This window comes from Lupinus angustifolius, chromosome LG13, assembly GCF_001865875.1.
Source record: "Lupinus angustifolius cultivar Tanjil chromosome LG13, LupAngTanjil_v1.0, whole genome shotgun sequence".
Lineage (NCBI taxonomy): Eukaryota > Viridiplantae > Streptophyta > Magnoliopsida > Fabales > Fabaceae > Lupinus > Lupinus angustifolius.
The window spans coordinates 5430940-5458466 of NC_032021.1; the positions used below are offsets into that span (position 1 = coordinate 5430940).

Genomic DNA, 27527 nt, shown 5'->3' on the forward strand with positions numbered 1-27527 from the left:
GATTACATAACAAGCAGTTTCGAATGAGATATATGGCCTAGTCTACAATGTCATAGATTATTGTCACTATAACTAGAAAAAGAACTAATATTGTGAAAAGTGGGTATGTTTTGTTTCTGTTTCACCATTCTATACATCCCCTCTTTCATGCTAGCTACACTAATCATCCTCAAGGATTGGAGGTCCTGTATGTGACAGTGTGTATTGGAGAAAGTCAAATTACATAATAGAGAATCGGTGAGTTTCGAGATAGAAATTAAAATGAAATTAAATGAGGGCAAATACAAGACATCATATAGGTGAAGATGAGTTGAGATCACTACTATACCAGAGTAGTGAGTAGTTAAATTTTCTCCATTAGGCAATCTGATAGAAATGAGTTTGATTTATTTAAAGGAATGGAATCTTGATAAGGAGTAGCACACATGATCAGTGGCTCCTGTATCAAGAATCCAATAATCAGATTTGCAAATGTTTATGGAAGCATGATTGTTACCTGAATTTTTGCTGTCATGTGGAAAAGATGCAACCACGATTTGATTGACATTATGGTGTTGAGAGTGGTTGGAATGTTCCAACAGTGATACAAGACCTTTATGTTGTTCATGAGTGAGTCCCAAAAGAGCTCCTTCATTTGAATCTTCTGATGGTGAATCAGTTGGCTTGTTTGTGAATTGTGCATCCTCTGTTGGTTCTTGGACCATGTAGTTATTTATGTTGCTTGAGTTAGAGAAATAGTTAGGTGGAAAGCCATGTTTTCTGTAGCACACATCTATTGGGTGTCCTTGTTTGTGGCAGTAGGTGCACATTTTAGTTCCCCTTCCCCCTCTAATACTGGTTTGGGGCTTATACTGATTTTAATGCCTTCCACTCATCTGTGCACAAAATCTCCTTCCTCTACCTCTCCCTCTATTATCAAATTATGTTGAGACATTTGCAAGGAGCTTGTTATCATCAGGGAGGAGGTTGTTCTGTCTTTCTTGTTGGATTAGCAGAGAAAATACTTTACTGATGGCAGGGGATCTATTTGCATAATTTGGGTCTTGACTATGGAAAATTGTTCATTCAATCCCATCAAGAAGCAAATGACATAGTCATTTTCTCTATACTTTTTAATGATGGGGATGAGAGTGCATTTGCATTTTGTTTCACATAAACATGAGGGAATTGTTTGAAAGTATTGAGTTGTTCCCATAACCCTTTGATTTGGGTGTAGTAGGCACCTATAGACAAATTGCCTTGCTTGATGGAATATATTTCTCCCATTAATTCAGAGATTCTAAAGACATCCCCTTGATAGTACATTTCCCTTAAGTCATTCCAAATTTCTTGGCCAGTTTCCATCCAAAGAATACTTTGGGAAATCGATGAATCAACATACTGATTTAGCCAAGAAACCACTAGGTTGTTACACCTTTTCTAGTAGGGATAGAAGGGGTCATCATTACCTGGTTTGGGGAGATATCCATCAACAAACTTGATCTTGTTCTTGGTTACAAGTGCCATCTCCATTGCTCTGGCTCGTGCATGATAATTGTCGCCATTTAGAATTGTGGTCACAATCTTGGATCCTAGATTTTCATTCGGATGAATGAAATAAGGATTTCCAGAGTCCATCATTGTTCCCTGAGTCACAATCTGGTTTGCCATCTTTGCTGAATTAAACAAATGTAGTTAAGGAAGATGATAGCTGGCTTGAGAGAAGATGGATGAAGGAGGCATGTTGGAAGCGTGGCAGAGACACCTTCAATGAAGGTGCTCTGATACCATGTAGAACATGGTGTCGTTCATAATGAAAGAGAAAAGAATTGAATAAGCAAGAAGAGGAAGAAGATAAACTTTGTATTTGTGAATTGGATTGAATATTTTGAGTATGATATATGATTCTTGCTATATCTATGAAGATGATTTGATCCTGATATATAAGGCATGAATCAGAATGAGGAAAAAGAGAATAACTAACAAAAGTGATTTAACCGAATTAACTACTTTTCCGCCAAACTTCAGTTTCTTCATTTTGCTGTTTTTCTAGTTTGGGTTTGTGAGTTTGAGTTTGGTTTGGGCCAATGAGTTCATATCCAACAGTTGTTAAGTTGAGAAGGAGGCTAAGAAAAAGATGCAGAATGGTACTAGTGACATAAAGCAGGAGCCTCAACAAGGAAGTAGTAATGAGAAAACAGAGCCTGATGTTGAACAAAAAATTGATAGAAATGAGACAAGTGATTGCAGCCCGAAATGACATACATAGTTGAGATGGTAAAAGTGATTCTATCTGAAATATCAAGTGCCCAAAGATGAACATATTTCATGTGGTGGTAAATAACACAGCCTCTTGTTGTTGAGGCACTGCTAAAGAATTTGAATGAGCATATCAAAATAAGAAACACAATGTCAAACTTGGCAAGCAAGGACATTAAGTAGCCCAACACCTTGGAATATGCCTGATGTGGGATATCAAGTTTCAGGTATATATTATATAAAAAATCTATCATTTTAGGATTGTTAATTTTGTCTTGGGTTAACTTGAACTCATTCTTATCTTGTCACGTTTTAATTAGGCCTATTCATAATCATGTCTCGGGTTAACTCGGATTCGTCCGTATCTTGTCACGTCCTAATTAGGCTTGTTTATGATTGAGTTTCTTTAGGTTTAACAACAGACCCAAATCCTAAATTTGGCACGGTCGACATTTATGGACCATTGATGGACAAACTTTGCCTTTCACAACCTGTCCTATGCTCAAGCCTACTTCCAGCTTTCATGTGAATATTTTGTTCAAATAATATTTGCTTGATCTAAATTTAAGTGAGCAAAAGATGGTTTAACTTCAATTGTTTATAATGAATTAACGACTAAGCTGAAACCTGAAAGCACTTATATCTTTCAGTAGATTAACATCATGCTGTACTTTATCAAATCCTAAGAACATCTAGTAAGTTGAGATGACATGAATTTTACCAATTTAAGAGTGAACTCACTCTTACTTGTTACAAGTTCAATCTAGGGCCGTCTTACTCCTTATATGTATTAATGTATATAAGAAAATTATTCATGATAAGTTTTAAACTAATAAATGCTATATGTAAGTTTTAATAACAGAATTTAACTCGTATATATGGAATTTGAATGCATATCCAGTGTATGAATTAGTCACTTCCATATGTACAATTCTGAGAGCCATTGTTTGCAAATAAATGTACTACTACTAAGGGATGTAATACATGGGATTTGGAAGCTTGAAGGAGCGAACAGATAACGAAAAACCTAATAAGTCGCTCCACTGGTCACCAGAGTTTCCATGAATCCTGTATCCATCTTTCTCCATCTCAGATCTCTTCTCTGACTTGTAAACTGTAGCTAGTTTCGCATGGTCTTCCGAGGCTCTGAACATTGCAACATAAACAGGTTCAGAAAGTTCAGCAAAAATAGGCATAGCTTCATAATGCAGAATATAAGCATGAAGATCCGAAAATAGTTTAAGATGGCATGCACAGGAAAAATTGCTCTAAGTGGAAGCTTTAACCTTGAAGATATAGCTCAAGATTATGGAAAAAGGAAAAGTATAAGTGGAAGGATTACAGTAACTTGCCATGTGTACTAAATATAAACTACTAATATTGAATCGTGATTAGCTAGCTAAAGAAATGGAAGTTAATCTAATCCTATAATCCTATGATATAGGAAACATTACAGATTTAATAAATATTTGGTATTCAAACATACTCTAAACTGTGTTTCAAATTTATAATTATATATATAGGAGCGAATCTTGGGCATCCGCACATGATTGCAAATTCAGCAATCAAAATTAGATGTATTTCAGTCCATTTTAACAAAATTTCAGAACAGATAATTAACCAATCCATAAAAGACCTGACTAAAAATCTATGCTGCAAAAGAACACAAAGGGTTGTGGAATTCTTAAATTTTGAAAACAAACTGCATATGAATGAAATATATTGTAAGAAGAGTTTGAATATTGCGGAGGATGCTATGGAAGCTAATTTTCTTTCAAATTTGTTTTTCATTTTTCCTTTATCTTATAATAAAAAATTAATTTATTTCACATCAATAAAAAATGCGGTTCAGTACACGAGGCTCCTCCTACCTAGTGGGGTTTGGAAAAGATAGATGTATACAACATTATCCTCATAAGCGAACAGGTTGTTTCCAGGATTTAAACCCAAGATCTTCAACTCAAAAGGCAAACAACCTTATCATTGCACTATGGCTCACCCTCTTAATCCAACAAATCTAAATGAAGGGAACCCAAACAGAACTGGCTGACACAGAGAACATAAATGCATATGGTTCAAATAAAATGGAAAATATGGACCACAAATATCATGAATCAATGGAGAGATGAACGAATCTCAAAATAATGGGAAAATGCAAAACAAGATCCTTTCCACATCAATGCCCATTCCCTTTACAAGAACTATGATAGATAGCTTTATAACTTCAAAATATTTTGACACAAATAACATATGTGCTGTGGACATCTCAGGCAAGCAACAGTGAGGTGATATGACTAGGAGACATTCTTTAATAAAAAAGTTGAGATTAAATCAATAGAATTTATATTTTTAAATTTTAACATCAGTTCACAGAATATTAAGATTAACATGCCATTATCCACCTCACAAGTCAAATAATAACAGTTAAATAGTTTTTCCTAAACTGTTATCCAACAGCAGGTCTAGTCATCAACAAGATATTCCAATATTAATGCTGACATGGTACTTGATTGGATTTTATATGCAGTACACAAGGATCCCAAGAAGCCAATATATTTCATGTTATTCTTTACTTATACATGTCAAATCTTGACCAATAAAAGATAGCATAACAACAGAACTGTAAGAAACTAATCACACTAAGAAGCACATTTACTGGTAGAATTTGCATAGTATATCATACTGATTTTGTGGTTTATATTTTAAACATGGAATAACAAAATGTATCTGCATCAATCAACTTACGCCAATTATGCAAAGCAGGTCAGATTGCAGAACATACACATGCATTCCAATCTCTCAGCATTTAAGATCTAAACTTCATTTTCCATCCTCACATTAGTAACTTCTATAATTTTATTTAGGAGTTACCTTAATATAAGTTGGTCCCAATCTCGAAACCCAGCACTGATCAAATTATCAGTGGTAACAGTCCTGTGCCTTTCACTCCGTCCAGTTAGTAGTATAACCTTAAACCCCAGATTCAAAACATCTTCGTAGAGTTTTAAACTGGGTTTTATGGCTGGGGCCATGCCCTTCTCCACCCACTTGTTAAATTCCTCATGATCAAAAAGCTCCAAACTGCAAGCACATACACAGAGCTTACATCAAATACAAAGTCTAACCGAAAATTTAGTGAAACCCAATTCATTCAAAAAGTTAAAATTAAAACACACTAAATTTTAAATATAGCTCCAGTCACCAAAGTACATTAATATACATTGTATGGCCAGTCACAACCAGACAATATTGTAAGTTGTAACCAGAAATTCTTAGATGCATCGAGAGCAAGAAGTTTAACAAATCACCATGTACCATCTAGCAATGTGGGTTATCAGTTATCACTGCTTCTGATAATTCAACTTGTAAAATTGTTAGTATTATAGCTGAGATGGTACACAAAAATGATGCAGGGCACTTGCTCTACGAGAACCATTTGTCGTTGAGAAAACCTCAAATCTAAAGGAGAGAGCTGTTGTGGTGGCTGCCTTCTTTTCAGTTTCCAGATATGATTAACCAAACATTTGTTGATTGTTATTTTCAACATTACGTTTTCAAAAACTAACAAAAAGTTTTTTTGGTCTGAGACTTTCATAATCTAGAAGACACGTTAGACCCAACTAATCCATGATGATCTTGGAAAACTCACTTAAGAGGCCATATCCCTCCCAAAGCCTATTTCTTCCATTTACAAGTCTTGAATCCGAATCACTCAGATAAATAGACATTGGTAAACTAAGAAGAAGTTTAAGAACTAAACAGGTACCAATACCTCAGGAAAAAAATGAAACATGAGTAACCCTTCAGAATAATAAATGCAGAACTCATGGTGAAAAAAGCTAAGGCATGTTTGGAATGCAAAAATGCTTTTTCTTGTTCAGCAATAGTAATTACAAGGTCCCCAAGAGGTATGTCAGTGGGTAGAGCTCGCAAAAGCAGTGTTTTAAATTGTGGTTTGGTCGCAATTACGGTTACTATGATTGCGGTAATTGTGGGCGATGAGATGCGGATTATGGCCGTTCTGGCGTGAATTATTTTGGGATTAAAAAATATTTTTAATATCGATGAGGTCTGATGCGACCAATGCGGTGCGTTGCAGCTTGATGCGGCTCAAAAGCGGTTCAATGTGGTTGCATTGTAGCCCGTTGCAGTCACATCATTGTGAGTCGGTGACACATGCAATTGCGGTGTGAGGCGATTACGACGGTCACTGCAGCCACAATATTGCAGCCGCATCATGTGATGTGGTCCACAATTTAAAACACTGGGTGAAAGCATCAAAGTGTGAGCACATTTTTCAATCTCCGGCAAGTTGCACAATTTCCCCTCCCCTCAAAACTTATAGTAATTACAATAACTTACGTTTATTCTATTTACTGTTTTCAATTATTTTGACAAAATTTTGTCTCTCATACGAATGTAACGAATCTATAAAAAAAAGGAAACATAGATTCAATGTAATCATTAATAAAAACAGTAAATGAATATGAGAAACATTTTCACAATCCAAACAGACCCTAATCTTGCGTAAACAAACTAAAAATTAAGCAGAAACCAAACACGCCCTTAGCAAATTTCACCCCCAAACACAAATATAACCCCCAATATTATCCACCCATTATAACATAATTAGGGTCCATTAAACCCACATTTAGATTTATTTTTATTTTTTTGTACTACCATAAATATCATCTTGTCAAATCCCTTTCGGTCCATGGCTGCACGTTTCAACAACTGTCGATCCCTTTGTTCATGTTGGGGATTTGTCGGACTTATACCACTAGACCAATCCATTGACTTGTTGGTAAATCTAGATTTATTTAATTTATGAAGAAACAAATTCACCAAAAAAAAGATAATTATAGATAACAATAACATACCCAAATCTATGATCCGCATAATAAGGGATATTAGAGAGAAGAGTTTCATCAATATCAAAAATCCACGCATCTTTTCCATCACCATTCAATTGCACAGTCTTAGCATAATCTTCAGCTTCTTTAGAAACTAATTCAAGATCAAAAGCATAACTTTTTCCCACCATGTATTCCTTCACATACTCTTCACATTGCTCCGGAATCGTTTTCCACGGACTCAGATTATTTGCTTCTCCCGCTACTCTCCAACTTCTACACTTAAGCTTCAATTCTTCTCCGACCAAATCAGAGTACTCGAGAATCAGTGGCCGGGGAAGTAAACTGGTGTCGTGAGAGAAAGAAAAGTTGAAGAAGAAGAGGGAAAAGAGAAAGAAAAGTTTGAAGAAACAAGGCATAATGGGAAATTGGTAAGGGGGAAATGGTAAGAAAGAATTGGAAGGGGAAATTTATAGGAGGAGGAAGATTGGGATGAAAGAAAAAAAAAAAAAAAAGGAGAAAAACGTTTCCGCTGTTGCGTTTGGAATATTCTGTTTGGTATATTAAATTTGAGTTAGGATCCTTTCTAATAAAAGAGTACATCAAAAGTAACATGAAAACATATAAGAATTTACATTTTTTTCCTTTAAATATAATTGTATAATAATTTTATTATTTATTAAAAGGATAAAAATAAGTATTTCTTTCTCCATTTGATCGTGGTTCATTAAATTCTACTGGAGGATGGAAGAGGTTGGTGAAGTGGGCCCAATTTCATAGCGTCGACCAATTACATTTTTCTTATTCCATGACTCTTGGACGGAATGCAATTTTTATTTTATTTTTAAAAAAAAATTGGGTTGGATGCGTGAGTGAAATAAATTAAGGCAATCTTATGAAACGCGTGCCGTTATCTTATTTGATTTGGGCAATTGGATTGTGTTACTTGTGTATCAAGAGTCAAATAAATATTCGTATTCATGTCTTTACACCTGTAATTCCCCCTTCCCTTTCTCAAAAGTTTTGCATATAAACAAAATTTATTCCAAGTTTTAATGTGTAGATAATTGATTTATTTGATGATGTGCACATGGAGGAGAATCGAGATTCATACTTCACCTTATAAAAAATAATGATTTATCTAAGGATGTATTATTGATTTTATAAAAAAAAAATCATTTTCATTTTCTCTTCCAAAATCTAACATTATTTCTTCTATTTTTCATCTCTAACTGTCAATGATACACAGTGGAATAGGTCATTATTAGGATACCACCAGAGGTAGAGGTGACAAAACTCAATCTACCTAATTCATCTAAATCTATAAAAAAATCATCTATTAAAGTTAGCTAACTTAAATGGATATAATCTATTACATAGTTTTATTAATAAAAAAATTCAAATTCATTCATTATTTCCAATGAATATTTATGAATAATTCATTTTTATAATATTCAATTCATCTAAAATACAACTCATTTACTTTTCAATTTCCTTCAGTATCTCAACTGTCATTTTCTTGTATATGCTTTTCATTCTTACTTTGATTTTTTGTTACACTAAATTCACATATTGACATATATTCTTAGTAGCAATTGCTCATATGATAATCTGATCAATTATAGGCAACATTGTGAAACTCGGGCTAGACGTCAAACTAGAAGAGATCCGGTATTAGGTTTAACTAATTTAAACAGTTAACCCGTCTCGTCAGGCTAAATGATTTCATATATAATTAATATGTTTTTATCAATAAATATATAATTATATATAAATGTCAAATTTTATATATTTAATAATTATATTGAAGTATAATTCTCTTCATCTTTTTTGGACCAGAGTAAAGCAAAAGATTAGAGTAAGGATCCGATTTTTAAATTTTAAGTGAACCGTCAAGTTTACTTTGCGAGTTATTCTGGCTTAACCGGGTTTAAATGGTCGGACCAGAATTTCTCCGATTCAAAATGGTCCAACCTCACTCAGTTAAAACTACAAACCTGAGCCGTTTTTAAGTCTGGTCAACAGTCGGACCGATTAGACGCCCGGTTCGGTCTAGTTCTCACAACACTCATTATAAGATATTTGAATATGATTAATATTAAAAGTTTGTTATTAAATATATAACATATAAAAATATCCCTAAAAAACACTTTACACGTGGAATCTTAAATGATACGTGCTCATAGCATAATGGAAAATTGATTTTTTTAAAATTCAAAATCACCTTTTTAAAAAGTGTTTATGACAAAAATAAAAACACATTTTTTTTAAAATGAACTTCTAAAAATATGGTTTTCTTGAAAATTTTAGTTCCGATTAAAAAAATCAAATGGGTCGTTGAATAACTATCAATTCAATTTATTAAAATGGATTTATAAATGAGTTGAAATTCATTCATTACGTTTAAATATGGATGAATGATATAAAGAAATAAATTCAGATGTTTTATTCTTCAATAATGCATTGTTTATATACGCACAAATAATTCATAAAATCTAAATAGATTTATTTACACATCACCCTCATAATTGATTCAAAGATAATAACAACCTAATCAATCTACACAGATTTGTTTATATATCATCTTCAGATTTGATTTTAGGATAATAACAACCTAATCAAGTTGTTAACAATTTGTTACCAACGATTTGGTTTGTTATTATCGCATTACCTCTCAAGTGGGAGCATGTTGATTCAGAATCCCCAACTTGCCTAGGAAAGATTCAAATTGTGGTTTTCCCAAAGCTTTAGTGAAGGTATCTACGAGTTGGGCAGTAGTATAAACATAGGTTGCAAGAATATTGTGACGAGTGATTTCATAACGAACAAAATGACAATCGACTTCTATATGTTTGGTGCGTTCATGAAGCACCAGATTGTTAGCTATGTGCAAGTCCACTTGACTATCACAATGAAGAATCATAGTTTTGGTATGAGTGATATCAAGATTGGAAAGAATCCATTATAACCATTTGAGCTCGCATGTAGTAGTTGTCATGGACCGATACTCAACTTTATCCTCCTATTGAGACAATGTCGTGTTTCTTTGTTTTCTAAGATATAGGGGATTGACCAAATTGGATCAGCCAACCAGTGATGGAGTGACCAGAATTGCACTTGAGAAACCGAACCACTCTGAGGGCAGTTGTGCTCAATTCGTGGCTTCTACATGAATTGAGATAGCGTATGAACGCTGATTGAAAGCTTTGGGCGAGTAAAACATAGATAAATGAATCGTCTAACCAATTGACGATAGCATTCAGAGTTGGCAAAAAGAGTTATAGTAGCAAGAGACAAACAATGATTTTGTTCTAATGGGTTCATGCAGGTTTAGCACCGAGTAGGCCAACTTCAGAAATAATATCGAGCATGTACTTGCGCTGACAGAGAATATCATTTTATCGATTTATATGGATCTTTTGTGTTGATTTTCTGATTTCACTCCATCCAAATCTAAATTCATTCAACTTATACAATTGCCACTCATAATTGATGTCTTCTAGTAGGAAACGTCGAGGTTAGTTGAATGTAGTGACACATTGTCTCAACCACCACCAAAGTCTAGTTCTTTTCCTACTGAGAATGAGATTTATTAGTAGTCTCATTATATGAATGAGACTGCTAACTATCATCATTGCAGTTTTATCTGAAACACGTCGTCCAAAAACACGGATAAACAAAGTAAGTAATTGTCGAGACCTAGTTTTTACAAAGTAAACTTGTATTATTTTTTATTATATTGTACAACTTACTAAATGGATATTATTTTGTTTGATTTATATGAGTAACATTCTAAATAAGGGCAATAATGGTAGATAACATATTTGACACATGAGGTTTGGAAACATTATTCAAAACTCTGATCTTGCTCCATTCATCAAGTTCAAATTATCTTATAATCTAGTGGACAGTAAAGCCTTTCATAGTAATGGTATGAGGAGGAAACATGCACCTTTCATCTACTATGCAGGGAAATGGTAGAGATGGCAACGGACATGGACGAACACGCGTAGTAGCTACCCATTACCCATTTCAAAATAGGAGAGCATTACTCATACCCATCCGTACCCGTACGATACTCGTGTGTGGGTATTCGCGGGTATTTCTAGGTAGCCGCGGGCAAAACATGTACCCGTGGATTTCCTATATTATAAATGAATTTTTAATTTTTTTACTTCTATTATGTTTCAAATGAGATGAAACTTAATTATTTTTGTATCTTTTGTTGAATATTTGGCAAAAATACTAAATTTATTAGTGTTTTCTATTTGTGTGATTTTGTTCTCATTTCCTTAACAAAAAATATATATTTTCTTTATAAAACATGTGTTTCTACACATGTAATAATATTTGTAAATATTTGTAAGGTGTTTCACCACTAAACTCAATACAATATGTAAACAAAGTAAAAGGAAAAAATGTACATAGTGTAATGAATGTTAGAATAATGTACTTTTTATTTTAATTAAATATAATATATCAATCATATAAATAAGGTACCCGCGGGCACGGGTACCATAATACTCATACTCGCCCGTATGTATTATGGGTATTTTTAAAAACCCGCTTATAATACCTGCAGGTACCCGTTTGTCACCCGTACCCGTGCTTGTATGGGTTTACCCGCGGGTACAGGTTTTTTTGCCATCCCTAGGAAATGGGTGTGAGTGATGACATTTGGATGGTGTGTAACAGAGGCGGAACTTAGTTGTGGCAGGTGGAGTTTTTTTTCAATTTTTTATTAAATATACTTTTATCTTTTTTAAAATATATTTTTTTCTTTTATAAATTGTGTAATCATTCTAAAAATATAGATGATAGATAAAATTGTTTACATGTGTAGATATTGATATTGCTTACAATATACTTTTACTTCATTCGGGTTCATAATAATTTTACACTTATGAAATATATTATAAGAAATATTGCATTTGCCAAATTTTGCAGCAAAAATACTAGAACTTTATGAATTTTTATATATTGTTTAATATTGATAATATATGTATTATTGTGAAACCTTCTATCTTGTGGATTTCAATGCGAGTTTAACAAAAGATTTACTAAAAATGTTAATTTCAATGTTTTATTGTTGATGTCATTAACTATTCATATTTGAAAAACTTTAAATCATCTATGAATTAAGTGCAACTTTGATGATATGAAAAAAATGAATGTATATTATTTGTTTGATTAAGTTATTCGTCTTATTTTAACTATTTTGGTTTAGCTACTAGAGGAAAATCATTTTCAGCAATGAAGACAATCAAATAAAATTATGTAGTAAAATAAAAGATGAATTTCTATTAGACCACATGGTACTTTATATTGAAAAATAAGTAGCTGGAAATTTTATTCTTAATTCAATCATCAATGAATTGAAGCCTTTAACAAAGAGCCACACTTAAAAGAGTGTACATTTTTTCTTTAACATTTTTAATTGGTAATTATTGTTGTTTAGAATTCATGTTATTTTAAAACTTGAAAATAATTATTTATATTTTTTTGTTACTTAATCAAACTTAATTAAAAATTACAATTAATATTATTGCCTCTCCTAAACTTTATGTCAAGATTCGTCACTAGTGTGTAATGCCTATTGTATGCCCTCACAACTTCAATATCATGAATCTTGGATACATGAAGTTACATAAATTAATAGCTAAAACAAGCTTGTGCAGTGTACCAAAATTACAATGGTGAAAGCAAATGGACAATTATGTGCAAACAAAAGAAATTTAATAAATCTGCAATCTACAAGAGAAACATGCAGAATGTGTAGTGGCATATTAAATCCACTTGTGACACAAAATTGGGTAGGTCCAGAACAATGATTGTAAATAAAAATTTGCTCAAGAACAAATTAAATTTGAAACTTAAAGAAAATAAGTCAAGATGCACTTAGTTTGAAACTTGTTTCTGATTTTATTACCAATCTATTGAAAGTTGAAACACTAATATTCTTACAATTTGGTTTGAGTTTGAAAACAAGGACCAAAATAACACAACTAGCCAACTTCAGAAAAAAACACTTTAAAAGAGCACTTGAGAAACTGTTGTTTCACTTGCGTAAGAGTAGAAAGATTAAATCATAGAATGACTATCTAAACATTTATTATGACCATAGCATGCAAAAGGTGCATTCTTATATGAAATGAAGTGTCTGAAGTTAAAAAAAAAACACACCCCTTCCCAATGTGGTAAGGACTAAGATGATACATAAATTTCTGTACACAAAAAGCTAATATCTTCAACCTCATCTGTACATTTTTATCCGAGACCATAGAAGCTTCGCTTGGAACAAAAAAAATGATTACAAAATGAACAAAAAACATGTTTGGTGATTCATTTACAATTGGAGAAGGCTCCATTAACTCTTAACAACATTCATCTACAACTACAACATACATTTGTTGTGACTATAATTAAAATAAAATTAACTTAAGTGAAGAGGAAAATTGACAAATTTAAGTATTTGTCAATCACAAAATAAACTACCAACTAGTGTATGGTCATTTTTCTGGGGATGGATATCAAGGGTTGATTAGTGCTGTCACTTTCATAAAACTGACTGCAAGTTGAATATTTAGCTTCAAAACTAAACCGTTAAGTATCCTCTACAAAAATACTGAAGATGAAATCACGAAACCGTTTTGAGTATAGCCTCGGATCAACAGCAGAGATAGAGCTTGGATCACATTGCAATGCTTTGTAAGCATGCTCAAGCTTTTTACTAATATCATAGTTTTGTAGTACGTCTATTATACCGAAAAAGATGATAATATCGTATAACTCCCCTGTTGGTTCTCCAACAAGCTCAGGAGGGTCACAGACACTTCTTCGTCGAGTCAATTCAGCCCGTGCAGGCATGTTTATGCCTAATTTAATCCACCTAAAACAAGAGTCGATGCAAATATTTTCAGAAAATGTGACCATATTTGACAGAAAAAATAAAGGTACGATAGTTAAAGCTTTTTTATTGATGTAAGATCAGCGTTTGTGCAGATTTTAGAAACGTGAAGAAAATGTGAAGTAACAATGATGAATTTGGAATCAATGCATGATACTGTGGAAATAAAACAGTCACGTCTGAGTAAATAGAATTGCTACATGTATGCTGAGTAAGTAAAATAGTAACTGCAAAACAATGTTTTGACTAGTCGAATTCCTGTTGATTTAGTCACAATTTAGCAACCAAAACTAGAGTTACAAAAAACTAGAAATTTCTGCATAGATGTGTTGGTGGACTATACCGACTAGGATCTACAATGAGATCATCCACATCCACTCCAGAAAGACGAGGGGCTCCATCATCAAAGTTACCTGCAATACATGTTCACTTATTTACGAAAAAATCATATTGGAAAGAAAAAACAAAGAGAATCCTTCTAAGACGAGACATAACCAGCTGGTGTTCCAGCATCAGGTGTAATGTTGTCGCTACATGATATTTCTCGAAAGTGAAGACCAACCAACATACTGTAATCCATAATCCTCTCCTGTTGAAGAAAGTCACAGTCCCTATCTACTTGCCTGCATTGAAGGAATGTATAGAACTGAATTTTATTGTCATATCAGCTAAGAGAAATGTGCTTAATGAAACAAGAATCGGTGTAGTGAAGTGTCCTACATTCTACACACATACGGAGTGGGACAAGAAGTGACAAGTACCTGCAGAATTCATGAAACCAAGACTTCCGCAACCGGAATATATAATTTAGATCAAGATCCTTTAGTGTTGTACTGGGCTCTATTTCTGCCTCAGGTTTATCAGTGGAGCGACCAAAGGTTGAACCTTTCAAATCAAAGCGCCTATGGATGGGGTATTTTGAACAGAATAGATTTTCCATGATGACAAATCGAACCTGAAATTTACAAATAATCAATTACAAAACTGTTTTTATGTCAAAGTAGAAGTCTATACACACCTCAGCATCAGCATTACCTTCTTCTGTGATGCTCCGGTTAATCTAACACAATGGAGGCCATAAAACTTGGTCACTAGGGTGTTCTCAAAAGCCCGAACATGTTTGTAATAACCAGGCAGCATCCTCAAAAAAACCTGCAATCATATTATAAACTCCCAAATTAAACATCATTCAGAAAATAAATAATGTTTTATAAGGTAGCAACAACTGAGAACTATGAAATCAAAGTGGCATGTTGCAATGGCAACCGAGTTTGAAACAGATTCTAAACTGGTTCAAAAACATAAGATGTGCCAAGTTGACAATAAAGTTTCTGGATATCTAGTAATCGTTGTTCTTTAGTGATGTTTGATAACTCAGGGTTACTAGTGAAACTTTCTAATTCTTGACATGCAAGGTGATAATAGTGTATTGTTATCAGAATTACAAAGATTCAAGGGTCCAACTGAAAGAGAACTCACTTTTACTTCTGCTTTTTTCATGGTCTTTATCATGTAACGATCATCATTGGTCAAATAAAAAAAGCTTCCACTTTTTCCGGGGGACGAGAGCTCCCGAAGGGCATCATTCCCACATAATGACATCATGTAATCTGCTGGATCTACTTTGAACAATTTTCTGAGAGCCCTGCAAATAGGAATGCAATGAAACCATTAGGATCTGTAAATTTCGACAAACAAATAAAGTTCAAATAGTCAGAGACTCCTCATTAAATAATATCATGAAACAGCAGCAATATCGATGAACCTAGAAAGTTTTGCTAGTGTCACCTTCTAGAGAAATGAAGACATCATATTCCTAAAAGCATATCATAAAGCTCATTGTGCATTTTTGCCTCGGAAGAAAGGTCATAAATTTACAAGAGCATGCTCAACAAAGTCAGCAGATTCTGATACAAAACATGGCTAATCTAATGAAGAAACAATTTTTATGGTTGAAACAAGAAAAATGACCATTTAATTTAAAGATTTAGCTCAAAAGCTTACCTAAACGCTACGGGGCAATAGTCTTTCCATCTAAAGTCACAAGATGGGTGAGGCGGCGTGTTCTTGGATCCTTCTGGTGGAAATTTAGTCCATACTTTTTCTTTGGGATCAAATGCAGAAGACTTCAAATCAAGAGATGTACTTGGAGCAGGTCTTCCAACAGCATGTCTGTGCTATGGTACAAAAAATTAATAACCGAGCAGTTAAACTGCCATATTCATCATTGCACAATAGAATGAAAGAAAACATTTAAAGTAAGCCAATTCCTAGAGGAAGAGGGAGAGCAAAAAAAACCATAGGCGAAATCATTAAGAAAGACTTAGAGATCAATACTCTGTCGATAAATATGATTTATGATAGAGCATTATGGCATCGTTCAACCTATGTTGCTGATCCATCTAATGGGATAAAGGCTTGGTTGTTGTTGTAAACAATCATCCTATAAGTCTTACTAAAACAAGAAAAAGAGAGCAAATTATACTATTGCATTGCATGAAAACAAACTATGATCAGTACCTGATACCTAGCTGCAGATTAAGCATGAGTGCATAATGCTTATGCCCTTTGGATATAGTCTCCCCCTGTTTCTTGGGAGCATTTAGTCTCAAATGTGGTACTTTTGGAATAGAATTACCAACCTGAGGAATCTCCAAGCCATCATAGTTATAAGACTCATCTTCAGAACTGCAATTACTAAGCCTTTCATCCACTGACATCTTCCTACGCCTCATCACACTTGCATCATCATTCTCTAACCCAAGCATGTTCAATATCTTGTGCGAAGGAAAAATCGAAACCTTCTCACAAGGACAAACCTTGCAATTATTCAAGTCCACGGAGAAAAGCTCCCGAAAATCCCATTCCAAATGATCACCAAAGGAACCAGAAGAAGGGTAATAAGTCCCATTTTGCTCCTTTGGATCATTACTCCATACGCCAACATAGAAACTCCCATTACCCCATCTGAATGTGCCATTCCCTTTAGGCAAACCCTCTTCCCAACAACCATCATATCTATTACCATTGCTCCATATCATTGTACCATTCCCATGAAACAAACCATGCCTCCATTGACCAATGTAGTGGTTCCCATTCTTCCATTGATACCCACCTTGTCCACTTTGCAACCCCTTTTTCCAACCCCCATCATAGAAATCTCCATTAGGATAACTTTGAGTCCCTTGACCATGTCTCAAATCCATAACCCAAAAACCTTTGTATGCATCCCCAATAGGACCAATGTAAGTGCCTTTACCATCCATGTAACCACCACTCTTGAAATCACCTTCATATGTAGCACCACTTGACCAACTGAAAATCCCTTTGCCAATGATATCACCATTGTTCCATTCACCAACATACATGCACCCATCATTCCACAAACACTTTCCATGGCCATGTGGGGAATTCTCATGCCATTGGCCTTTGTATTTTTCACCATTGGAGAGAACCTTGTCAACAATTTGAGACACAACATTGTCATCATCAACATGTGCAACAGACATTGGTGTGAAGATGATGTTTAACCTCTTTTTTGGACCAGCTGATTTTCTAACTGCTGTTTCCCAATCCTTAACCAAGGTTGTAAGCTCCTTGTTCATATTCTTCTCCAAATGTTTCAACTACCTTTGTCTATTTACATTCTTCACCCATCAACCAATAATGAAGGCTCAAATGATAAATAAATAAATATCTCTCTTCATGCACAATCTTCTTCAAAAGTAAAGTTGCAGAAAAAAAGTATTTTTTTTGTGTGTGCATAAACCAATGAAGGATAGAAGAAACAAACAGAATGAAGATAAAAAACACAAACCCGAATTCCAAGTTCGTTTCTTTTCCCCAGATTTTGGTTCCTTATCTGGTTTTGTATAATGGGTTGGGTTCAGATTTTGAAAGAAACTGGTGCTCTTGGATTGACAGGGAAAGCAAAAAGGTTCATTGGAACCAGTAACAGGCCTTTCTTTATTTTCGTTTTTTCCTTATTGGTTTTTATTTCCATCAATTATTTATTTTATTTCTTTCAAGAAATATGATTTTGCTCCTAAATCATCCTAGCAATTCTGATTCTCTTTAAAAAAATGACACATGTAGTGTAAATTAATTGTTAATAAACAAAATTTCAATTTGTAGCATATGTTATTATAAAAGGAGATATGATTTAAGTGAAAAAATTTCTCATATAAAAATGAATCTTTATACATGTATTTTTTAATCTTGATAGTTCAAATAAGATTTCAATTACTCATATCATTTCTCACAAAAATTGTTTCATGTAAAAAGATATATCATTTTCTTTTTTCTCATCTTCCTTTATTTTTATTTGTTTTATTCTACTTCATTTTTTATTTAACTTTTTGTTTGTTTTATTTTCATTCTTGAGTTGGGTTTGGACTTTGGACCAAAGAGATTCAACTCATCATTATATTAATTCCGAATTTAGCTCCTAAATGGAATAGCAGACTAGACAATAGGAAGAATTATAGGAATAATGGTGGAGTGGATGTAACTCCAATTTTAGCATCTTAAAAGTAAATCCTAATTTTAGTTCTGTTTTTTAAATTATATACTTTTTATTTTTTCTTACTATCCTTTTAAACTTAGGACTGCTTATGAAAAATATATTGTTACAATGTCTAGATGCATGGTCACTTCATTTACTAATTCAAAAAATTAGTTGTTCATAAAAGAAATAGAAGTTTCCTAATAGATGCATGGTCACTTCATTTATCATGTAACTTTATTTTACACCATAATATTTTTCATATTTAAAAGTTATATCAAATTTTTAATATTAATTCCTCAATACTAATGTTTTTTATAGTTTTTTTGTTACTGCGAATGATATTCTTTTATGATTAAGAAATTAATCTCTTTAGGGTATATGTTTGTCTCTCTAATAAATGATAATCTCGAAAATCGAACTATTTATCTTTTGATCATTTTAGAATCTACAAATCGTATACCACTAAACAAATACATTGTCATATGTTTTTAAAGTTTAAGAATAGTGTTTAAGCAACTAAAGTAAAATAAATATTGGAAACATAAAGGATTATTTCTTTTAGTTCATTGACAAAGAAAAATGTGATAGAGCCTTTTACTCTTTGTCCGAAGCTGACCGAATATGTATCACATGCTTTGTCTTACATTGATGAACCCCACCAATTTGTAAGATTCACATATTGCTGCAAGCATTCGGTTTCTGACTAGCAATTTTTGTTGTGTTTTCTATACCTCTGATTTTTATATTTAAAATATAACAATATTTACTAAGTTTGGAGGTAGAATTTTCAAGCAGCTTATACCATATGGATAAATAATGTCTCCTCAAATTAGTTCTTCAATATAACTTGGATTGGTCATGTTTCAAGTTTTCTTTAAGACATGGGACATAATGTGTTTGTCATATTTTGCAACTCGGGTGTTGTCTTATCATTTTGTGGTTTTCCAAAAATATTGATAATCTTGAGAGGATGGGTACTCTTTTTGGCATCTTTTGAACATTTCAAAAATTGAGAAGCACCGAAGCAATATATGATAATAAAAATAGTGGTATTGTGATAACCAAAGTACGTGTCCACATGAAAATCATAACTCCTAAAGTAGTGCAATATTAATATCAATGCCCCAATTTCAAAGTTAGGACAAAGTTACTAGTAAATTTATGAACAGTCCACGTCTGTTCTCCTATTCCTTTGTGTTACCCTATATATTATGAGATATGATTGATTAAAATAATTATAATTTAATTAAAATAAATATTTTTTAACCAATCAGATATAATTATATATAGAGTGATATAAAAAGTGGAATGACAGATATACTCTTTTTTTTCAATAACATAGATGTTGTCAACTAAAATGAAGGGAATTTGTTAATGATTGTGTATTTGTGTTCCTAAAGAGCCCACAAGTGCTGTAAATTTATGTTGCTCTATTTATTATGATGTCAACAATAATAGTGTGTTGTCTCCCTTTGAGGTAGCTGATGTCAGAAACAAAATATCTTTTTGTCTAATTCTATGCTTGTTTCATGGATTGAACCTAGGCTAGCTTGGAGACAAGACCAACATTAGCATCATAGGAAATGGTCCCCCACTTTCTTGCTGTTGTCTAACTTGGTTACTATAGACAGAACTAAAATTAACAACTTCATGACTTGGGTACCCTCAATCTTGTATATATGGGTAACTTCAATTCTTGTAAATACCAAGGGGATGTCAAGTATTTTCTCACATAAAAGTTTTAAATAAATAAGTAAATATATATACTAAGTACTAGTGAGCTTATTAGAGCAATGATTAAATCAATTCTCCATTTTTATTTGGATCATATATATTATTTTATAATTCATTATATTTTTCTATAAATTAAAATCACAAACTATTTTTCACTATATATGACTGATTGTTTATTAATATTTAGGTTGGACTATCTTCCTACACTTTTAGATTTATTACATTATATCAATTTTCTATATATTCTCCATCCTCATTTGTGAACACACTCAACAACATGAATGAAACAAAGAATATTATTGGGTAAACAATATTCTTATTTTCAAGAATGCTCGCGAAATGTTCTTATTTTCAAGGATAAGGGTAATCATTTACTCGTTAATTAATTAGGATTGATCTGGTGGCTTAGTTATTCTATTCATATGCACATGAGAACGAAATCAGATTGATTTACTATCTTATATATATATATATGTCAATGAATAAATTTAAAAATAACTAATAAATGATTATAATAAAAACTTAATGTATTTTAGATATTTAAAAATATTTGAGTCAACAATATATATTTCATTCATATTTACTAAATGAAATCACAAGAACATAGTATTAGTTTTGGTGCACATTCACCACAACATTAATAACTTGGTCCAAGTATGATAACCAGCAACACATGATGTATTTTTATTCTCTCAAGTAAGCGTGTCTCTCAAGAAAATTTGTTGAGAACATTTTGGGAACGTTTCTGATATAAGAGCTAAATATCCCAAATCTTTTCCACTTACAACAAAATTTCCAAGAATTTGAGTATGTGTTCTAGTATGTATGAAATTACAAGTTAATTCTCTTCAAACTTGGTTTGTATTTGTAAGGAGAAACACAATGACGACTTTTCCTATTAAGCATATGCATAACAATAAAATGTTTTACTTTTAAGTTTGGATCTCCATACCTTCCGAGATTGTTTTGCAATTATTAGTACTACATCTCATCTAAAATCAAAATAAGTGATTATTTGTAAGACAATAAAAATTATGTGTGATTGAGATTTTAGAAAAATGTTAATAAATAGTTTGAGAGTATTATTTAAGAATTTTAAAAATAAATTTTTTGCATCAAGAATAATTGATTTAACATCTTAAAAAATTCAATGTAAAATATATTTTTCTTCAATGCTTCTTAAAAAATGTACATATGATTGGATTTTAGAAAAGCAGCATCATGTATAAATCTGACTCACATGACCTGTGTGAAAGACTTGAGTGATTTACTTTCTGAGCAAAAGGGAATGAAAATAAGTGCCAAATTTGGGGATTATAAGAATCCACTAAAAGTGTTAATGTAAGTTTGTGCTCTCACAAGTTTTAGCAAATGTGGAAACTTTTTCACTTCACTTTGCTTTCTATTCAACTTTTACCATGTTTCATTCAAACATCATCTGAATTGGACAAAGATAGGTTCTTTAGTTTAGGTAAATAGGTCAAGAATAACAAAAACAAAGCAGAATGTGAATCACCATCCATGCTCTTTTGTCACCTCCTAAATTTAGAAATAGAAAATCAGGAATAGTTTTGTGTTTTTAGAATTTTGTTATCATTAGTCCTTAAGATTAAGATATTAAAAAAGTTATGTTGTCATGGAAAAGTAAGTAAAATAATATTTTATTACTTAAGTTCACATTTTCATATCAAAACGTCAAAAGGATCGTGTGTAACATTTTTTTGTTAATTAATAATAATTTGGCATGACATAGAATGAATTGTCTAATTAAATTGTTTTTTATTCATATATAGCTAAATAGATATATTTTTTTTGTAGAAAATTAATCTATCAACAAAAAATTAAAATGTATTCTAATTAAATTGTTTTTTATTCATATATAGCTAAATAGATATATATATATTTTTGTAGAAAATTAATCTATCAGCAAAAAAATTAAAATGTATTATGATAAGATTAGATCTCTAAGTCATAATATATAATATTATAAATGTAACTTTACAAGAAGGTTCAAAATTCAAATATCAATTCCAACCAATAATAATAATAATAATTTGTATTTATTTTTCATCATCTTATCACCATATGATAATCAATAAGACATTAATCTAATATTATAAAGTCTCATTTGTTCCTAGAATATTTGTTCGGAGAAATAATCACATACCCTAAATAACATATCAATTCTTTACTAATGATTGATATTACAAATTGTTTTTACCTTCTCACAATAAAAAAATGAAAAGATAATATCATTTTCTGCAAACCCTTTAATTTATTCCTCGAAATTTGAGACTGCAATAATGAATGATATGAGAAGTATAGGAACACCAATAACCACTCAGCCGCATATATGGAAGAAGCAGCGGGTGGGTGGATCAGAGGCTGTCATGAGATAAGTATTTAATCACATACGGCTGAATAAAGACAAATAAATTAATGCAGAGTCATCAATGCTGATTTTCTTCAACAATGGCCTAAGTAGATAATGAATATAATTATTCCTCCTTCCATTTTACTTTGTAGTTATTCAACATGTATAATGTAATTAATGTATTTTCACTAAAATATTTTTATAAATATTACTAGAATATAATATATTGTATGATTATCTATTATTCATATATATTACTCTAATTAAAAAATAATGATAATTAACTAATGGATAGTGAGTCTTAATATAAAAAGATCTTACTCATAAATATCAAACTTGTATTATTATCAATAAGGTAATGATATAGTGGTGTCAGGATCCACTATATCCTAAGATGATAAAAATGTTAAGAGTTCGATTCACGAGAGCGACACTAGTTGGAAGTAGCAGTCATACATATTGTTTTATCTAAAAAGTGAAGGATACTATTAGTAATACCAAAAAAATTATATAATTATTTCCAGTTCAATAAAAGTAATTTGCAAGACAAAAAATCAGCAATGAGAAAAATTAGTTAATGTTTCTTGATTTAATGATGAAGCACATACTATAAAAATATTAAAAAAATGATAAATTGACAATTAAATTAGGACATAATGAGGAATGATAAATTTGCTTATTGAAAATTATAGTTTATGATTGTTTTAAAGAAAAAGTTGAGGTGATATTGATATTCGGGGTCGCTAAAATCACGATAAGTCTCACATATCTATAAACAATTACAAAAATACCCATACATTATCCACCAACAAAATGAAGTCTACATGGGAAACTAGCTCAAGTATTACTAGCTGAATCAACCTTCACTTACATGATTTATGAATTCGCAAAGCATTAAATATACCCATTTTGAATAAAAATTCCAACTAATTAATCTTTTGTTTAGTATAGTTTTACTCGATTTTCTATAGGAGGGTGCATGACCCGAAAAATAGCTCTTGATAGAGGATTTGCAAAAATTATTTGAAGATTGGAATGTTTGGTTAACTCTTTAGAGTGTATAACTAGATATAGGACATCGATTTTTTCTTGTTTGTCATACACATGAGGAAGACTTCATACACAAAACATGGAATGCACATACGGCTCAAGACCCAAATGAATAGATAGCAGAATCAATCAAAGAATACAACTCCCAATACTATGTGGGCTGGTGAGAAATTTATACCCTAACATGATGACTTTTAAGTGGAAAATTATTAACAAACTACCACACAAATTGAAGGGAAAAACATTTGCTTCATGTGTCATTTATTATGTCATTCTTTCATGTGTAAATTGTATTTTCTTGGCCTTATGAGATGAGTTTTGGATGCGAGAAATGAAAGATTTCATAACTATCTTACAAGTGTATTTACGGCTATGAAGTCTTCCTTTTCTTTTATGGCTATGAAGTTTTTACTTGTGAAATGACTCTCAAACCTTTTATTCCATTTCCTTCCCCTCTAAAAATCAACTTACATTATCAAACAATTCTCGGATGCTAGATTTTAATAACCCCCATGGATGGGTTGAGGTGGTAAGAACCTTCCACCCAAGAAATTTTAAAGCAAGTATTGTGAAAGTATAAGCCAGTGTTGAATAGTGTGTATCTCCATTCCACTGTGATGTTTAGTCATTAAGCAATATCTCGTGTATAGAAAAGTATATGCTGGTTCAGGTTGGTAGCAAGCTAGTCTAAACAGCACTGCACTTTGCTCTTTGGTCATTGACACTGCACTTTTGTATTTGGTCATTGACACTGCACTTTTGTATTTGGTCATTGATACTGCACTTTAGTCAGGGATTTTGGAAAAACTAAAGCTCTATCTGTTCACATTGATCAGGCCTTATACTAAATATGGTGTCTAATCTCTCAAACATTATTATTATTATCATAAAAGGAAAACAAAATTTACCTGTAGGTTAGGTTGTGTTGATTGTCTTAGCACCTTCACAACTAATTTTGGAAAATTGTGCTTATCTCATGATACCATGGTCAGCCTAATGAGCCAAGATTAGAAAGTTCTGTAAAAAAAAACTGATTCAAAGAACAGAATAAATGTACATGTGTCTACTTGGATGACCTTGGTAGGGGGAGACAAGCATGTAAGTTAGACAAATGTGAATAGCTTTAAGTGATTATTATATATAGAAACAACTTTCATCATCCTTCAATTAAAACTTCATAGATTGTACACACAAATAGCAAATCTGAAACCCAAACAAGATGGCAAATAGATCATAATTCCAAAAGTAATTGAACAACAACAACAACAACAACCAAACTTTTATCCCACTAGGTGAGATATATAATGATATCACGGTGATTCCAAAGCACACACGGGTATTCTAAAACCCACAGCTTATTTCAACAATTTATGGGGATTAATTATAATAGTTTCAGCTTTTGTCTTGAAGGCTCAAGGTTAACCCTTGCAAGGATAGAAGAACTTCCTTTAAGCGAATCTTGGCCTCTTCATCTATTAAGTCACCATCACTGTTAAACTTTGCAGGGGGCTGGAATGCATTCAAGAAGAACTCAGGTTTATTGATGAAAAGAAGATCGAGAAACACTCCAACTTGGCGAAGATGATACTGTGATCTTCCCCCACCAAAGCCTCCTCCAGCACTTACAATTGCAGCAGCTTTGCCAGCCCACACATTTGGTGCTCTAGATGCCCAGTCAATTGCATTCTTTAGTGGAGCTAGCATAAAAAGGAAAATTTAGCAGAAATTATATTTTATGATTGATTAGTGGTCATTGGTCAATAAATCTCTATCAAGAGCTGACATGTAATAAAGTTTTGCCTCAATTCAAAAAATAAATTGAACAACATTTTAGAGATGGACTAAAAATTTCAATTTCTCAAAAACCAGAAGGACTGGATTAACCACAAAGTAGCATGCATTACCAACAAGTGGTCTTCTACCAATTTAGTTCCTTAGAATCACAATGATGCTTGAGGTTTTCAATATGTTTATCATAAAAATTGTATGACATACAGATAGCAGATATCATATACATGCCTAAATGTGCTTCATACTATACATAACTAGTTTAAGTTAGGATAAGAGGTGAAACTTGTGATATGGATCTATGATAAAGATAGCAAATATCATAGATCCAATAGGTGTGATAGAAGTGTGAAAGTTGTGATAAAAGTTTACTTGTAGAATCTTTATGATATAGATCTATGATATATATAGCAAGTATCATAGATACAATAGATGATAAGAGTGTGTAGAATCTTTATAATATGGATGTATGCTAGATATACTAAGTATCATAATCCAATAAATGTGGTAGAAGTATGCTCCTAGAATCTTTATCATATGGATCTATGATACACATAGCAAGTATCATGAAATTCCAATAGCATGTTTAGGTTTATATCCTTTTCAAAGTTTTTCTTGATCTTCCCAGTGAACTAACATAATATTCTAGACTTTATAATCAGATACCAAAATATAGAAACAATTTCTTCGCTTGTGAGACATAGCCTAGTGCACTATCCCTCAATTTTTTAAAATAATCAGATACTAGTCATTTACAATTGACAACTTATATATAAATTGAAGGACAAAATAGAAGCAAAACACAAATAAGCGAAAGAAATTAAAACAATACCTGCAATAGAGTAATTATACTCAGGTGAAGCAAAAAGAACACTATCAGCTTGAAGAATTTTTTGGCGAAAAGATTGAACTATTGGTGGATATGCAACACCACCTTGGTTCTCAAGATCAGTGTTTATGATAGGGAGGTTTGAAATATCAATGAAATCAATTTCAATGCCATGAGTAGAAGTTTTGCTAAGTTCAATTGCTGAACGGATAAGACCAGAATTGAAAGAAGATTTTCTGAGAGAACCAGAAATCGCTGCTACTTTGATTGGTGCTGCCATAACTAATGGATTTGGAATGGTTCATCAATTCTTCCATTATTGTTGTATTTGTATGTGGGAAGTAACGTGGGTGGACACCTTCTTTCTCACAAAAAAATACTTATTATGTGTTACAACAACTTAGCAGCCATTAAAGTCAACTGTTCCTTTTATATTTAAAAAAAATTGAGTGACAGCAGCCAGGGATATATTATGAATGCAATAGCCATGGGCACCATCAACGTATAGATAGATTTATAATCTATTTATATATCATTCATCATTTATTTATATTAGATTTTTAAGAATTAATTAAAAGTAAATATAAATAATGAATGATATATTAATAATATCTTACAATATAAATAATGAATGATATATTATTAGTGGTTTTAGAAAGTTAAATTGTCTATTTTGTTATGATAATTTGTGTTTTTTGTTTCCTATATGTATTTTTGTACTAGAGACAATGCTATATGAGCTGTGAAAATATCTATAGGTACGTGAGACTAACTCTCCCAGTGAATATTTTTTCCATCTACAAGATTAGAACTTGAAACTTTGCTTAAAGGGAATCAAACATGTACCACTTAAATCAAATTGGTTACGATGACTTTTGTGTTTAGATGTACTTGATTATAGAAAAGAATACAAAACATATGAAAAAATTGAAATGATTCGATAATAAAGCATGGGATGTTAACAAATGTATTAAGAGCATTATTAAGGAAGAGAAACTAGAAAGTTTATCTTAAGAATTGATGTTTTAATATATTGAGGTATATTTGACTTGATTTCTAATGTTAATTACTTTGTTTTGTATTCTTGAATATGTCCTTAGGATATTCATTAGCACCCGATGAAAAAACTTGCAATCAAAATCATTAACTCAATTTGGTTAGGTGTCATATGCAACTTTTATTCTAAATCCATCATATTCTGTGATTTGGTTGAAATTTTGTTCCTTACATAAATCATCTAAAACATA

The 27527-nt window shown here is 32.1% G+C and overlaps 3 protein-coding genes across 3 annotated transcripts; all 3 read right to left on the bottom strand.

Moving 5' to 3' along the window:
* LOC109363224 (acid phosphatase 1-like) lies at nucleotides 3065-7605 on the bottom strand. Its single transcript, XM_019609406.1, has 3 exons — nucleotides 7119-7605; nucleotides 5110-5319; nucleotides 3065-3384 (listed from the first exon to the last, which is right to left on the bottom strand). Exons 1-3 carry the CDS (start codon nucleotides 7508-7510, stop codon nucleotides 3207-3209), a joined length of 780 nt encoding a protein of 259 aa, XP_019464951.1. The 5' UTR covers nucleotides 7511-7605; the 3' UTR covers nucleotides 3065-3206.
* Nucleotides 13319-17603, bottom strand: LOC109363311 (phosphatidylinositol 4-phosphate 5-kinase 6-like). The gene is made up of 8 exons (XM_019609535.1): nucleotides 16519-17603; nucleotides 16003-16170; nucleotides 15478-15643; nucleotides 15034-15150; nucleotides 14760-14953; nucleotides 14494-14621; nucleotides 14342-14411; nucleotides 13319-13980 (listed from the first exon to the last, which is right to left on the bottom strand). Exons 1-8 carry the CDS (start codon nucleotides 17601-17603, stop codon nucleotides 13695-13697), a joined length of 2214 nt encoding a protein of 737 aa, XP_019465080.1. The 3' UTR covers nucleotides 13319-13694.
* LOC109363250 (NADPH:quinone oxidoreductase) lies at nucleotides 24920-26597 on the bottom strand. The gene is made up of 2 exons (XM_019609452.1): nucleotides 26284-26597; nucleotides 24920-25360 (listed from the first exon to the last, which is right to left on the bottom strand). The coding sequence occupies exons 1-2, from the start codon at nucleotides 26558-26560 to the stop codon at nucleotides 25056-25058; spliced, it is 582 nt and encodes a 193-aa protein (XP_019464997.1). The 5' UTR covers nucleotides 26561-26597; the 3' UTR covers nucleotides 24920-25055.

Bases quoted from the DNA above. Each gene is read 5' to 3' on its own strand.
- LOC109363224 (XM_019609406.1), bottom strand. From the start codon at position 7,510: ATGCCTTGTTTCTTCAAACTTTTCTTTCTCTTTTCCCTCTTCTTCTTC. The intron at 5,320-7,118 runs GTATGTTATTGT...ATGTGCTTGCAG, and splicing joins TATGCGGATCATAGATTTGG to TTTGGAGCTTTTTGATCATG. The intron at 3,385-5,109 runs GTAACTCCTAAA...TGCAATGTTCAG, and splicing joins TGGGACCAACTTATATTAAG to AGCCTCGGAAGACCATGCGA.
- LOC109363311 (XM_019609535.1), bottom strand. From the start codon at position 17,603: ATGAACAAGGAGCTTACAACCTTGGTTAAGGATTGGGAAACAGCAGTT. The intron at 15,644-16,002 runs GTAAGCTTTTGA...TCCTATTTGCAG, and splicing joins TATTGCCCCGTAGCGTTTAG to GGCTCTCAGAAAATTGTTCA. The intron at 14,412-14,493 runs GTTATGTCTCGT...CATGTATTGCAG, and splicing joins TGATGCTGGAACACCAGCTG to GTAACTTTGATGATGGAGCC.
- LOC109363250 (XM_019609452.1), bottom strand. From the start codon at position 26,560: ATGGCAGCACCAATCAAAGTAGCAGCGATTTCTGGTTCTCTCAGAAAA. The intron at 25,361-26,283 runs GTATTGTTTTAA...TTTTTATGCTAG, and splicing joins GTATAATTACTCTATTGCAG to CTCCACTAAAGAATGCAATT.